This window comes from Hippocampus comes, unplaced genomic scaffold (genome assembly GCF_001891065.2).
Source record: "Hippocampus comes isolate QL1 unplaced genomic scaffold, H_comes_QL1_v1.1 scaffold96, whole genome shotgun sequence".
NCBI lineage: Eukaryota > Metazoa > Chordata > Actinopteri > Syngnathiformes > Syngnathidae > Hippocampus > Hippocampus comes.
Window position 1 is genome coordinate 1,023,745 of NW_017806074.1, and position 15,354 is coordinate 1,039,098.

Genomic DNA, 15,354 nt, shown 5'->3' on the forward strand with positions numbered 1-15,354 from the left:
GTTCGGAAACGGCAACAGCAACCACCACACTGGTTTACACATGCGCACTAGTCCAGGAAATATTTGTTATTGTTAGTTTCAGACACAGCACGAAGGTTGCATTGCTAAAATGGCTACAAACGGACCTTTGGATGCCAAGCAGCTAAGACAAGAAGAGCTCGGACGCTGGAAAAGAGGGTAAAAGTGATCAAAATGAAAGATGGAGGAAGCAAAATAAAAGACATTATCCAAGAAATAGAGGGCTCCATCCTTTTAGCAATTACCCACAATGCACTACCGGCGGCCATATTGGAGGGCTGTTATAAACAAGCCATACACGAATAGACTTCGTGTATGGCTAAGAACACAGGCTAAGAAAAATGAATAAAGCAACAAATGTGTTCAGCGATCTCCTTCAGAAAGAGGAAAAGGCTAAATGATGAAATAGAAGTAGAAGCGCCCACCCAAAAAAAAAAAAAAGCTGCATTAATTAAAAAGACACTATCAGGAGTCCTACTCACAAAATGGCTTTGTGGCTCCCGGTGATTGTCATGCACGAAGCCCGCTCTGCATAATATTTAGTGACAGGGTCCTAAATGTGACAATGAAGCCTTCAAAACTGCCAAAAAGAAAAAGAATGGCATATCTTACTATGATGTGCAAAATCTTATTTTTGGCAAGTGGGAATTTCTGAAATGACACCGACCAAAACAAAATTACCAAGTAGGCTGGACATAGGTAACAGACGTCTGGTTTCATTGGTTCCCATCACAATGGGACCAAAATGGATTGTTAAAGCCAGCGATGTGAATTAAGTCAGGATACAGTTTATTATGGCTACTCGACTAACAAATGATTCCCTATCTAATGATGCCCCCCCAACCCCCCGTAATGACTGCACGTACATACAAGATGAAAATGGCTCCAAGGGTTGCCTATTCATCCTCCTGCGTACTGCACACATTTTACTGCCCTTCCACAACATCCCATCACATTCCTACTTCATCTCCTTCCCTGTCCAACTTTAAAAAAAAAATCTAAGAGGGCTGGCCTCCATCCGTGTGCATTCTGGCCACCGTAAATCTGCCGAGGCACCTCCATAAAGCTGCCCAGGGCGTGACTCGACAAATATTAAGGAAGTGGGGAAGGAATAAACTAAAAATAAATACTCGTGGGAGAGACAACTTGTGTGCAGACAAAGAGCTTTGCTGTCAAATATTTACCTGGGGTGGGACACTCTGCAGGGAGTCTACGACGAATCCGTGCATGAAATAATGTACCTTTTCCTCTGGTGTCCTTTTTTTATTTTTAAAAACCTAAAAAGACTCCAGTGATGTCATCAGTGTAACAAAACAAAAAGAAGCCGCGAGATGACCGCTTGACAGAGAGCAGGCACGCAAAATATTCTCTTTAACGTCCCTGTGTGAATGATTTGTGGGTTATTTGAGGGATGAATTTATTTGCCAAGTTGAGTTGTACACAAGGTAAGAAAACTCATGATGTCATCAATGCATTCTAATTCATTTTGACATGAAAGCAACAAAAAAATAAAAATAAATAAAAGGCCGCTTGCTCAAAAGCCCACAACAATAGCTCAAAGCAACGGTCAACAGGAAGGCGATAAGTCGAAATCTAAATCACGAGCACCGTCTGACTGTGCCAAGTAATTTGACGGTGGAATTAGGATCTCAGAAACTTTGCAATTCAATCAAGCCGGACTTCCATCACTTGACTCCAGATGGCCACGGAGCAAAAAAAACAAGAGTGTGATGGCACAATCAGAGGAGTTCAAGTGCCTCTCGGTAGAACTTCGTTGCCACATTGCTCACGTCTATTGTTCTCATTCCCTCTCCCGGAGCCTCCAAGGCCGACACGAGATGCTAAATCACCCCGAACAGACGCAGACAAGGACAAGCTACAACCAAACTGCTGCCGGGACTGCGGCCAAAAAGCTCGACACTGACCGATGGCGGACCATTTGTACTACTACACACACAAAAATAGACAGTCTGGCGCGCACGCATGCAGTGGAACGTCAATTTCTGAATGCCTTGAAGGAAATGGCTGCCTTAAATTTCAAAATAGTGATGTCAGCAGATCATACGAGCCTCACTTGACTCCATTTCGGTCAGCATCAAAGGATGGACTCTCTTTGCTTTTTTTTCTTGGCTATGAGACCCTTTTTTTTTTTAATTGCTCATTTAAAGAAGAAAAGACTGTAAGCGATGTCCAATGATTTTTTTTTTTCCCGAGCATGAGGTGGGTGTTTTATGGGTGTCATGATGTAAAATAGTGGCCAGCAGTCATGTGGATGACTTGCTGTGAGCGTTGTTACCAATTTTAAATCTGGCAAGGTTTTTACTTCCTCTTGATTTTGTTCCTATTCCCCTTGATAGGATTCTCCGTCTGATTTGGATTTGGAGAGGAACACTGAGTGATTAAGGCTGCTACCTCAACTTTGCTCACCTAATGTCAGACTTGCAGCACACTTCACCAAGTTTGTTGTGGAAGTGCACGGAGACCACCTCAAATATCGGATCTAGGTCTGCACCAAGATTCGTTTGTGTGTATTCACACCCGCATAGAAGGTCCAGAGCGGTGTGGGGAACAAACTCTGGTATGTGGACCAAACAGTGCAGGCGTGAATATACCCTAAAAAACAAAAAAATGAAGCTACAGCTCATATGTGAATCCAAGAGAATGTTGCTTTGCTCAATGTGGGTGTTTCGGCGTGATAGTGCCTCTGCACAATTGGGTACGGTGGCCAGACTCCAACCGTTGTTGGATTTGGATCGTCGCCTCTTGTCACAATGCAAAAAGCCATTGCAGGAGTGGTTAATGTCCATTAGCCCCACTGTTATGTAACAGTAAAGCAGAAGTGCAAAACAAGATCTAGTTGGTTGTGTAATTTCACACGTGGGGGGGGGGGGGGGAAATCACTATACAGTATTTGGATACAAGCCATTAATGAAGTCAATTTTCCAAGTGGCCTCCTGTTCCACTATGCATCACATTAGCGGTTGAATCCATTTTATACTTGTGTGACAATGTTAAAATACAACTAGCGTGACGGAAAAAAAACATAAAAATTACGTTCGACTTTCGAGGTTTCTGCGGCGACACGTTTCCTCCGCATCTCAGTGCAAACAATACAAACAGCAGAAGGGCCTGTCATTGTGCAACCTCTTCATGTACGGTCGCGCTGGCATGCGCGGCTCAGCTTGTCAGTTTATCAACGGCATCAATTTTTCACTCTTGATCAGCCAACTGTGCAGCCAGATACCTGCTCTGCTTTGGCGGCGTGAGGCGGGAGACAAAAAGCTTAACTCGCTGTGAATCATTACGCTGTCTTTGTCTGGACCCCCACCCTCCCTATCAGCCCCTCGTCGGCTTTTCCAGACCTCTCCATCTTGTGTGATGCGCCTCGCCGTGACAGACACCATTCACCAACATGTGCCTGGCAGCATGGGCTCAGAAACAAAGTGGCGCGCTATTGCGCCCGAGCGGCATGCGCGCACACGCTTGGTCGGCCATGTTTTGACCCCCACGTCAGCAAGAAGACAAACAACGGCGATTGGCAGCGACCGCCTCTCCATGTGGCGCGAATCAGCTTATGGAACCGGGCGCCATATGGGCTCGCCATTGTTGACAAAATAGCCCAGGGGGTCTTCGCACTCACCGCCATTTGGAAAACGCTAGAGATGCAGAGTCATTTAAATAGCATTTAAAAAAAAAAATATTATTACTTGGAGGCGGCCCGGTGGTCCAGTGGTTAGCGCGTTGACCTCACAGTGCAGAGGTACTGGGTTCATACTGGGTTCAATTTCAGCTCCGGCCTCCCTGTGTGGAGTTTGCATGTTCTCCCCGGGCCTACGTGGGTTTTCTCCGGGTACTCCGGTTTCCTCCCACATTCCAAAAACATTCATGGCAGGCTGATTGAACACTCTAAATTGTCCCTAGGTGTGAGTGTGAGCGCGGATGGTTGTTCAGCTCTGTGTGCCCTGCGATTGGCTGGCAACCGGTTCAGGGTGTCCCCCGCCTACTGCCCGAAGACAGCTGGGATAGGCTCCGGCACCCCCTGTGACCCTTGTGAGGATAAGCGGATCGGAAAATTAATGAATGAATGAATTATTACTTGGGGAAATTAATTTCGATATAGAAATTGTTTAATTTGTCCGACTCTGAACTTCTGAATGCCCAGGCGAGTCCATTCAATATTTCAGTGCTTTGTGCACAAATTGTTGTGCATTCACAAGAAGCAGAATGGGGAGAATTCACAACAGGTGTTTGATCCATGAATCGATAAATACATCGCTGAGGACGTCTATTCCCTCGCCTTTCTGTCACTCTGTGTCTCTTTTTCAGCCCGCCGATGAAAACTCTGTTACACTTTCAGCTTGTCTCAGAGAACCTCCTATTTGAAGCCCCAAAATGCCATGGAGCTTTTGATCAATTTTTTAGGTGTTGTCTGGAACAAAGTGCAAACAGAATGATGAAGAGGAGAGTTCAGTCCCATTTCCAATTGAACCAAGAAAAGTAGATTCCATTTATAGCTCAAACACCTGTTGTGAATGTTGACGCTCAGCTCTTTCTTCGAGAAAAGCAAGTTGTGCAAAAGTACGGAAGCATTGAACAGTGGGCCATGTGCATTCTAAAGTTTAGAAAAGGTCAAATGAACGTCAATCGTAAAGGTTACACAGTAGTGCATTTTCATTCATCCTAAAGTTTCCCCAAAAGACAAAATGTGCCTAACTTTTGTAAGTAGTTTATATTGAGCAGAATAATCCCTGTAACGCCATCAAGTAGCTTCGCGTGGATGTGAATTCCCGGAACCGACCTTTTGTTTGTCTTCCTTTGACAGCAATGGAGAGCGAGAGTGCCTCTGCTGGTTGCAGCCAAGAAGTACACTTTATTTTGCCTCATTTGCTTCAAGACTCAATGAATCACCAATCAATTTCAGAACTAACACTCAATCAGTCCATTAGAACGCCCATCCCTAGAAAACCTCGTCAACACTTCTTTTACGAGCAAAAATAACGTCAGCCAGCATCCTCAAGCGTGCTGGAGAGGTCTGTCGGGTGTCCTGCGACAGCCACGCAGCTACTAATACCGGCGGAACAAATCTTACCTAGCTGCAGCTCCATGTTGCTAATCTTGTTTTCCAAGGGGAACAGGATCTTGGGAGGCTTGTCGGTCAAAGGCGCTGAAAAGGAGAGGAGACACACGTTAACATTATTTCGGGGGCGGGGGGGGCAAAAAAATGGAAAATCGTTTTCACGGGAACATTTGTCGAGCAGACATTTGCATGAGCTTTCCAACTGAGCTTATCACCCCCTTTTTCATTTTCTATCCTTCGTATCGTTTTCGGAGTCACGACAAGGTTTGACCTGTTGACTTGAGCGGACTACAATCTCGGCTGGTCACCAGACAAGCGCGAGGCAATTTTTAAATGGGACGGACACTTTTTTTTTCTTTATTTCGTTTCTGTCTGACACATTTAAATCGCCCAGGCGTGAAGTTTTGACACAGAGTGTTCAGATCGGGGTGTGGGAAATCATGGTTGGAAGCTGCAGTGTTGCTCGTTCGGCTCTTTTTTTTTTTGGTGGGTTTTTTTAGCTCTGAAAATCAACAAAAACAAAAGATACTTGGTTGTTGCAAACTTTCGGGCAAAAATAAGAACACTTTCAAAATGTACAGCGACATGTTTTGCAATGAGTATTTTTCCATGACGACCTTTGAGAAAACTGGTTGCTGAGATCACAAAGCATGCGACAATGTGAAACCTCTGGAAAAAAAAAAGCCCAACCCAAAATGATATGCAAGATGGTTGAGACTAGTGCAATTTTTTCTTTTTTTTTTAAAATTCATTTACTGACTACAACATAGATTTTAATTTTGTCCAAAATCAGATCAAATTCTCATCTTAAGACGGACAAATTATTGAAATGCGTTGGGGCATCTAACCGCAAAACAGACATCGCAGGCCTGGGAAATGATGCTAATTGCACAGAAGCTTGCCTCCAGAGCTGCCGCTACCTCCGGGAAATGCTGACAACCTGGAGCTGTTGCACTATTGTGAAAAGGCAACCGGGTATTCTGCGAGGAAGACCGCAACTCCTACAGGGGAGGGACGTTCAAAAGAACACCAAAGAGCTATTCGTTGGAACTGCAAGCCTGAGCAGTTAAGAGGTGATTGAAACGAGGTTGCATCTCTGTTTGGATGCCGGCTTACCACCGCCGTCCTACTCAGTAGACAAGACCAACATTTCTATTGTGCTTTCCTGCTGAGAGTACACACACAGTTGCAATTTAGCGATTTAAAAAAAAAAAAAAGGAGAGAAGCCCGTATTGAATAAAACAGACGACTCCCGGCAGCATACTTTTCAGGCACATCTAATTATGAAGCGGCGAATTTGCAGCGGTAGCGATTTTTGGCCTTTTTTTTTTTTTTCCACCCCTCCCTCCCCAAATAAAGATGCTTCCTCTGAGTGTCCTCACAAGATCTCTTCTCCGGACTTATTACCAGACCGCTCTAACAAGCCCTTTGAAAACTCAGCTCTTTTGAGAAGAAGTCGACAACGCAGTGTTTGCCGGACTTTGGGAAAAATGATCAGCAACGCGTGGCTCGTAGGAGTTGAAGTAAATCAGTTAAAGGCTTTTGTAGGCCACTGGATATTGCTCAGGGACTAAAAAAAAAAACAAAAAAAAAACCGCTGGCAGCAGTGGAGCTATTTTTTTTTTCCCTGCACCTGCTGGTTTGTAAAAAAAAATGTCAGTGGAGTCGGGTGACGTCAACGAGAGGGGCGGTCACAGGCTCTTAGGCACAACTGCTTGCACTGTTAAGAGGTAATCAAACGGCAAACAGATCGAGTTTTAATTACACATCAAAGCGGTTTACGTCAGTACACAATGTGTGATCCTACAGCTAATTAATGCACTGGGCAAACAAATGAGGACAAGCTGTTGAGTGGATAGGAGGGTGGGGGGGCAGGGTGGGGGGATGATCGCTTGACGATGGTTTCGGTAAAGAGAAGCAAGCTATTAAGCACAACTGTCAACAAAATAATCTCAAGATGTTTCATAGTTGGTTAGTCGGCTTGATCCGAAAGTATTTTGCTGGTTTTCGTCAACGTGATTGGACGCGCTCTTTGTTATTGTGGTCATCGCCGCCTCTTTTGAATTTTTTTCCGTGCGTTTTCTGTGCGTGGCGATGTGGTGGTGGTGGTGGGATGGAGGGCTGAGGATCAACAACGGGAAATACTTGGTCAGTATGAGCTTTTCAAATTTGTAATTTTGGGAATTTTCTACAATTCATTTTTAGAGAAAGTCAAGCTCCCGTCCCGTTAAATATCCAAATACTTCTGTGCTATAGTGGCAGTAACGAGAGCGTCTTCCGCCGCTGCGAACGAAGCAGAATATAATTCCACAAGGTGACACAAACTATCTCTGCTAAATCTTAGACAATGTGACAATGGTGCTGATTGCGATTCCTATCTTGATGAAGGAAGTTGGCATAAATGGTGCGATAAATGGGCTGGTCTCCGCGATGAAAACTGTGAAAAAGAAGGTCTTGATGTGTATTTTTTTTTTTTTTTTAATCACCAACCCTGCGATTTGGCACTAAAAAACAGAGCAGAACTCTGTATCTATAAGCGGTATGATCAATCATCCACAATCCCATTAGCGCGCAGTGGCGGGAAAAACGCTGTGGACTTTCTGGATGAATTGTTCAGTGTGGCCGAATGGAGGAAAACTGCAAATTAATGAAAGCCTGGTAGAGTCTCGGATTTTCCTGCATATGAAATTTGCACGAGGTTTAAAGTTTTGCTTTTGCTGTTTCGAGGGTTAAATCAGTGGCGGTCAACCTCAAGCCAATGAGACCATTTGCTCCAGGCCGCCATGCAACTCTGAAAAACAATTAAAGGTAGGAGCAAAGGTGAAAGGGCTGTCAGAAGTCCTCGGTTGCGACGATCTTGTCTTGCTTGAGTAATTTTTCAGACAAATATTTATGAGCATTATAACTTTACTACAGGCAACTTTTTTTTCCAACTTTGATGGCCTTGGTTCAGCTGTCAGCCTCCTTCCTTGGCGGACATGCAGCAGCTCTCTCAAGTTTCAACCTTTGCTTTTCTTTTACAGACTGGCAAGCCAAAGAAGCTTTTTCAGGTGAGAGCATACCAATGGACACGGGCGCGTCGGGCCCGATACTTATGCAATCACCGGGTGGCTGACTTTCACTGCCTCGCAGGTTCTGTGCGGTCCTTTACTCGGAAATTGTCTTCTCCTTTTTGCCTCTTTTCAATCAGCACGGAGCCAAAGACCCTGCGAAGGCCGCTAAGCTCCGCTGGAGAAGCGTCATTGCACCTCAAGCATCCGCCGCTATTGTGGCTGTCACTCCTGTCAGCTACTTCAACGACTGATGATGTCATTGGCACAAGCAGAACTATCCTCGGAATGTATAGAGAAAGCCACATGCCACTTTTTCCTCCTCACTTTTGAACAGCGGCGAGGCTTCATTTATTTCCATCTACCTAAGATGATTTTTGGGGTTTCTGTAATTAACCCTTTCATGCACAAATAATAACAACCTACATCAGGATTTTTTTCCCTGAAGTGTTTTGATTAGTCTCTAGGCATGAAAAAAAAAATTACTGAGGATGGCAAAACATGTCAGGGTCCGTTGCGGTGTTTGATGCACAACTGTGACATTACGATTAATTAATATAAGAGAAACATCATCTTAAATACACCCTTCCTCCCCTACCTCCCAAGTATCAGTACAGTGCAGAGTGCAATGCTTTTGAAACTACCGGTAATAAAAGCATATCCACTTACTGGCCACTTAATGAACAGAACATTTTTAAAACCATATTTAAACGTTTTTCAAAATGAATGACTCTGACAGTCTCACTCAAAATGGAGCGTCGCATTCATACCAAGGTGAGATTTTCAACGGCCATTTCACAATAAGTCAACATCAATGAAGTGTCAGCTTAAATCAGGCTTCAATAGGGCACAAAAGGAACCTCCCCCTCCCCCCAACACATTATGCATCCATTATGCAGTGTTCATCATTGAAAAGGCAGCCACGTTGACTCCTAATGAGTTTATTTACACTCTGCTAGAGTTATATTTAAGGCAGGTTGATAGAACGCAATAAGAGGTACAATTAAGCAGTCGGCAGATGTGAGGAGGCAGTTTTGAAGAACAATGGAACACTTGAATACGGCACTCAAGTAATTCATCCTCATATTAAATCACCATTTTACATGGGCATGAAAAAGTGGCGGGCACCAACTTCAACCACGAGCTCTCACTCTTAGCGTCACTCTTCTCCTTTTCTCTTCTTCTCCTTTTGGATGGCAATCAATCAAAAACTCAAAACCTGGCCCTGTCATTTCGTTTTTAGTAGGCCAGTGAATCGTTTTGGAGTGACGGTCCCTTGATGTGAGACAGAATTAGCGCGACACAATAATTTCTCCCCTAAATCCAGATTAAATTAAGATGTAAATTACCGTTCCTTCGTGCCTGCTGCGCCACAATGAAGGGAAAGGACAGAACAAAGGGTTGAAGAAAACCCTTTATAAAGGGGGTCAATGATCTGCCGATTTTTGCTATTTGCAAGCCAGCTTGACCCGTGTGCCACTGTGAACAATTTCTTCACCGATTCAACAAATTCTAACCTCAAAATGTGAACAATCCCCCAAACTTTCAGTGAAAATTCTCCCACATTAATCGATTTATTATTAGATGTATTTTTTCACAAATTGACCTCTACCCTATAATTAAATTTTCATCGAATAATATTTTTACATTATCCATCCATCCATCCATTTTCTGATCCGCTTTATCCTCACAAGGGTCGCGGGAGGTGCTGGAGCCTATCCCAGCCGTCTTCGGGCAGTCGGCGGGGGACACCCTGAACCGGTTGCCAGCCAATCGCAGGGCACACAGAGATGAAAAACCACCCGAGCTCACACTCCCACCCAGGGACAATTTTGAGTGTTCAATCAGCCTGCCATGCGTGTTTTTGGAACGTAGGAGGAAACCGGAGCACGCGGAGAAAACCCACGTAGGCCCGGGGAGAACATGCAAACTCCACACAGGGATGCCGGAGCTGGAATTGAACCCGGTACCTCTGCACTGTGAGATCGACGCGCTAACCACTGGATCACCTGTGTCGCCCTATTTTTACATTCATTTAAAATAATTACACAGGAAAAGAAATAACTGGAACGACAAAACAAAAACTTGCATAATCTAAGAAAAATCGCAGCTTACCATTTCCTGTTGTCAAATATTACCATGCCGACATGTACAGTGTGCAGCTGATGTGCCGCAGAGATACGGACTCTTTAATAGTAAACTATTGGGCTAACTTGGCACGTCAAAACACACAATATCCTTTCTATTTGTTCCAAAGGTTGGGGAAACTCACTTTTTTTAATGCCCTGCACTCCTGCTTCCATGCCAGTTTCGCATTGCGCCGAATGCTAATTAACTGACAAACCAACGATGATGCCCGGAGTGGTTGCAAAGTATTGCGCTTCCTTTCGCCTCATTTGCTTCTCGAAAAGAGCAGAATAAACAATCACTTGCACACAAAAGACAGAAACATTCATGATCATCTCAATTATTATATTCATTATGACGGCCATCCCTACTCGTAATGGCAAAAAACGTCGGAGTAGTTAGACTACTGTTAAACGTGAAAGGACAGCAACTGTGCGATTGATTTGCACGAAACAAGGAATTACACGCACAAAGCCGGCATGATGGCATACAAAATGGTTCTCCCTGCTCATTTGCACATGCACGCACGCAGGCATCTTGGCCACGCAGCAACACACTTTTTTTTTTGGTACAGTCCGTGGGGGATCTGTGACTCATATAGCGAGATAAAGTTACACCATTCCAGCCTTACAGTTCACAGATGCTCAAGTCGGAACAAAACAGAAGGGCAAACAGTTCAGGGTGAACCTCGCCAACTGCCTGAAGACAGCCGGGAGAGGCTCCAGCATGCCCGCGACCCTCGTGAGGATAAGCAGCTTGAATAATAGATAGATGGAGCTTTACTGGCCTGGACGTCACCTACCACGGTTAGTCTGAGGTCGAGGGAAGCTCGGTCCTACTTACGCCGCAGCAGCCAGTCAGCAACAACATTTTGCTGGCTACTCGGGCTCCAAAACACATCACGGAGACACTCCTAAGTCACGAATCATCACCTCTGTGGTGGCGAATAAGCTCCAATTCTGACAAGTATCATTCTCATGAAAGGATGATGACACCAGACGGAGAAGCCATGCTAATTTCAGAGCGAAACTAAGATTGACACGTTTAACACCAGAATTAAGTGCTTGAGTGATCAAGTACACTTTTCTCAAAGCGGAGACCATTTCACTTAAGGTGCATGTCAGCCAGAAGGGGTCGAAAGTATATAAATACAGAATTTAAAAAAAAGAAGAGTGATCCCTCGCTACTTCGCGGTTCGTTTACCGCGGCTTCAGTGCATCGCGGATTTTTTCAAACATATAAAAAAAACTTTTTTTTTTTAATATATACATGGAGTACAGTAGTGTATATGTTGCTCTATGTGACTCGCTGTTGTTTTGCAGCTTCTCGCGGGCCGTTTGCGGACTTTTTGGAGACTTAAAAAAACAAAAAAACAACCTGTATATGTTAATTGGTCGCTACTTCGCGGATTTTTGTTTATCGCGGGTGGTTTTGGTCCCCATTAACCGCGATAAACGAGGGATTACTGTATATAGACTGTATATATTATATAAGATAACATTTATTTGTCCCACAAATGCACTCTACAGCAGGAAGATTGGGGGGTATAAAGTGTTTAATTGCACAAAATAAATGTTTCAGAAAAGACCTGTACACAGTTCAATATAAGTGCAATATAATATAATATAATATAATATCAATATTTTATATGACATTTTATTCTGTTTTTACATACTTTCAACCCCTTCTGGCTGACCTACACCTTTCGTGAAAAGTACACGCGCACAAACATTTGTAGCATACAGCCTTCCAACAAAGGCAATGGAATCCACCACAAGAGGGAAAACATTCAAACGCTCTGAAGTGTGCTCGTGTGGTGAGTGTGTTGGAGTGTGCGTATTCATGCGTGCAAATGTAATGTAATTTGGGAGTGGCGAAGGGGCATGGAGAGGGAGACAAGAGGAGGAAGGTGGAAGGGGGAAGAAAAAAAAGAAAAGAAAAAGCATACGCTGCATGTTAGAGGTTCGCTTGTGAAGGCGCATGAAAAAGGAGCTTGTGTGTGGGCAATGCTTGTGATCTTCAAGTGCACCGGAATCAATGGGGTGGCGTAATGGGAATTATGACAAGCTTCTTGGAGGTTGCTTACTTATGTGAATAGAAAGGGGAATGAAAAGGGATAATAAGCCACTGGATGACCAATAGACAAGCTAACAATGGGCCCTCCACCTCACTTTGAAGTGGCGTGCTTTTTCTAGCCGACCAGCAAAAAAAAAGAAAAAAAATGAAGGTGATACATAATGTAATGTCCAGTAGTACCTCAACGAGAAGACAGTGCTGTTTAGTCAAGTACTAGGCTAGGCATTTATCTCTGTCATTATATATATATATATCGAGAGAGCGAGAGACAGAGAGAGAGAGAGAGAGAGAGAGATACACTGTTTGTATTTACTATAACAAGACTACCCTTTGTCACGATTCTGTTCATAACTTTTTGTACTTAATTCCTTGCAAAGGTGTTAAGAAGGTTGCGTTTGGTGGTCTCCGTATTGTGTCTATGCTCTTTGCAGATAATTTGGTTCTGTTCACTTCAGCAAGCCACAAACTTTCACTCTCCCTTTAAGGGTTTGAAATGTTGTTGCGGTTGAAATGAGAGTCGGCACCACTGGTCCTGAGTTTGGAAAAGGGTGGAGTTTTGTCTCCGGGTTAGGGATGTGATCTATCCCGAAGTGGATACACTGTTTGTATTTACGATAACAAGACTGCCCTTTGTCACGATTCTGTTCATAACTTTATGTAGTTCAGTCCTTGCCGTGGCCAAGGCTTGCGTTTGGTGGTCTCCGTATTGTGTCTACTGCTCTTTGCAGATAATTTGGTTCTGTTCGCTTCATCAAGCCACAAACTTTCACTCTCCCTATAAGGGTTTGAAATGTTGCGGTTGAAATGAGAGTCGGCACCACTGGTCCTGAGTTTGGAAAAGGGTGGAGTTTTGTCTCCGGGTTAGGGATGTGATCTATCCCGAAGTGGAGGAGTTCATGTATCGTGGGGGTCTTGTTCATGAGTGAGGGAAGACTCGCGTGGGAGGTCGAGAAGCAGATTATTGCAGCGTCTGCAGTGATCCGGACTCTTCATTGGTCTTTTGCGGTGAAGAAGGAGCTGATGTAAAACGCTTCATTTACCGGTTGATCTCGATTTCCGCCCTTGCCTAGAGGGGCTAGCTGCTCTGTGACCAAAAGAACGAGATCGCAGATATAAGAGGCTAAAATTTGTTTTCTGAGATAAGGTAAGAAGCTCAGTCATCTGTAAGGGGCTCCCGCTCCGCAAGACGAATTGGCTCGGGCATCTGGTTAGGATCCCTCCTAGTTGCCTCTCTGGTGATGTTTTATTGGCATGTCCCATCGGGAGGCGTGTCTAGGGATGACCCATGACACACTGGAGAGACTTTGCCTCCCGGCTGTAATGGGAATGCCTCAGGATAAAACCCCCAGAAGAGCTGGACGAAGTGGCTTGGGAAGAAGGAAGTCCAGGCTTCCCCGCCAAAGCTGCTGCCCCCACAATTCAATCCCATACACGTAGAAGACAATGGAAGGATTGGATGGACGTCAAAAAAATGAAGACACTAAATAGCTCACAAGCAACCAAACATGTGTCCATGAAAAATGACTTCCTCGGCAGAGGTTGCAAAGGTGAGTAGAAAACGACTGACAACAGAGAGGAGATCTGTGCCAAGTACACATTGATGCTCGTCGCCAGTGGACGTTCAATGCTACCGTTGCCTTGGTAACGCTCTGATAGATGTACCACATTATTCACCTGTCTCTGGATATTAGTATTCTCCGCTCTTATTCGGCTGAGTTGTGTCCCCTTGTCTGCCCCTTCGTAGCGTTTGATCTCACTTCATTTCAAAAGAATCTCCCCTGCCCTATTTTGCACTCACTAAAAAGGCACTGCCGGCTAACTTTTCACCCCTCTGCCCCTCTTCCCACCCCAAAGTAAACTTTGCTACTTTCATTTTTTTCTGTCTCAGCACTCCACTCACGTTGGCCTTTTACTCGGCCTTAATATGCGCGTCTCTTTCCAGAATGGTATGGCTGTGAACATCCTCCAAAGGTTGCAAACGCCGGTCTTCCATTAAAGGCTCGGCGTGCAGGTTATCAATAATGCACGGTGAAGAATTGACCATACGCTGACATCACGCACGGTCACATTTCCCATGACGCACACGGCTTATCGGAAATCTAGAATGGACAATTCAGAGTATGCTTCACATTAGCTAAAGCACGTGATAATTCGTGTATTTTTATGTTGACCCTTTGCAGATCACATATCACGTTAAATTTATTAAATACCTGAAAAAAAACCCAACATCTGCTCAGTATGCAAATGTCAACATTGGGAGTCAACAGCTATTCATTTTCAAAGCGTTATGTACCGTCATAAAATGTTACGTGAAATACCATTTCGATGGCCAGGAGTTGGTTTAAAGTCAGGTAACCTCCGAATTCTATGGCCTGTTCCCCTCTAATGTTGCAAATTTAAAGGTGTCTTTATACTCAGTAGTATCGTTTTTATCATGGGGGTATCCGATCTTTCCATCTTCGATGATGGTGTCCTCGATTTACGACGGCGTTCCATTCCGACGGTGGCAACGTAACCCGGATTTGTACAAAATTTGGAAGACGCTAACCTATGCTAAAGTAAGATCAGAATTACTTTAAATATGTGTAGGAAAAGTGAATATTTAAAAAAAAAAAAATCGAATGAAAAACTATGTACGCAGTCAATGAGCATGTTTTCTTGTGCCCCGCGACCGCATAGTCTTAAGTCCAAGTGCAAACTACTTCAGAACGTGTTGTTCATAAACTCGAAATGATGGCAGTAGCGAGAACCTCCATGAATGTGTTTGGTGTGATTCTGATCGGAAAATATCCGATAAAACCTGAAAAAAAAAAAAGAAAACCCGCAAGCACGGGCAAGTACATACAAACTCCTCACACAGGAAGTTCGGAGATGAGATTCAAACCCTCAAAAGAAAGACACGTCTCCGCTCTTTGGGCAACTTTACTTTCCCAGTTCTGGTGGAGTTACGTGAAGCATTTAACATTGAACAGACACTCACTCAGTGGGTATTTTTTTTTTTTTTTC

General features: G+C 44.1%; 1 protein-coding gene across 4 annotated transcripts in view; it reads right to left on the reverse strand.

Annotated features, from left to right (window-relative positions):
* The window catches only part of il1rapl1a (interleukin 1 receptor accessory protein-like 1a), a 196,375-nt gene that overhangs the window by 65,391 nt on the left and 115,630 nt on the right, over positions 1-15,354 (reverse strand). For all 4 annotated transcript variants that reach the window (XM_019894532.1, XM_019894530.1, XM_019894531.1 and 1 more), the window contains exon 6: positions 5,108-5,182. In XM_019894532.1, the coding sequence (XP_019750091.1) occupies positions 5,108-5,182 (75 nt within the window). The remainder of the gene's footprint in view (positions 1-5,107; positions 5,183-15,354) is intronic.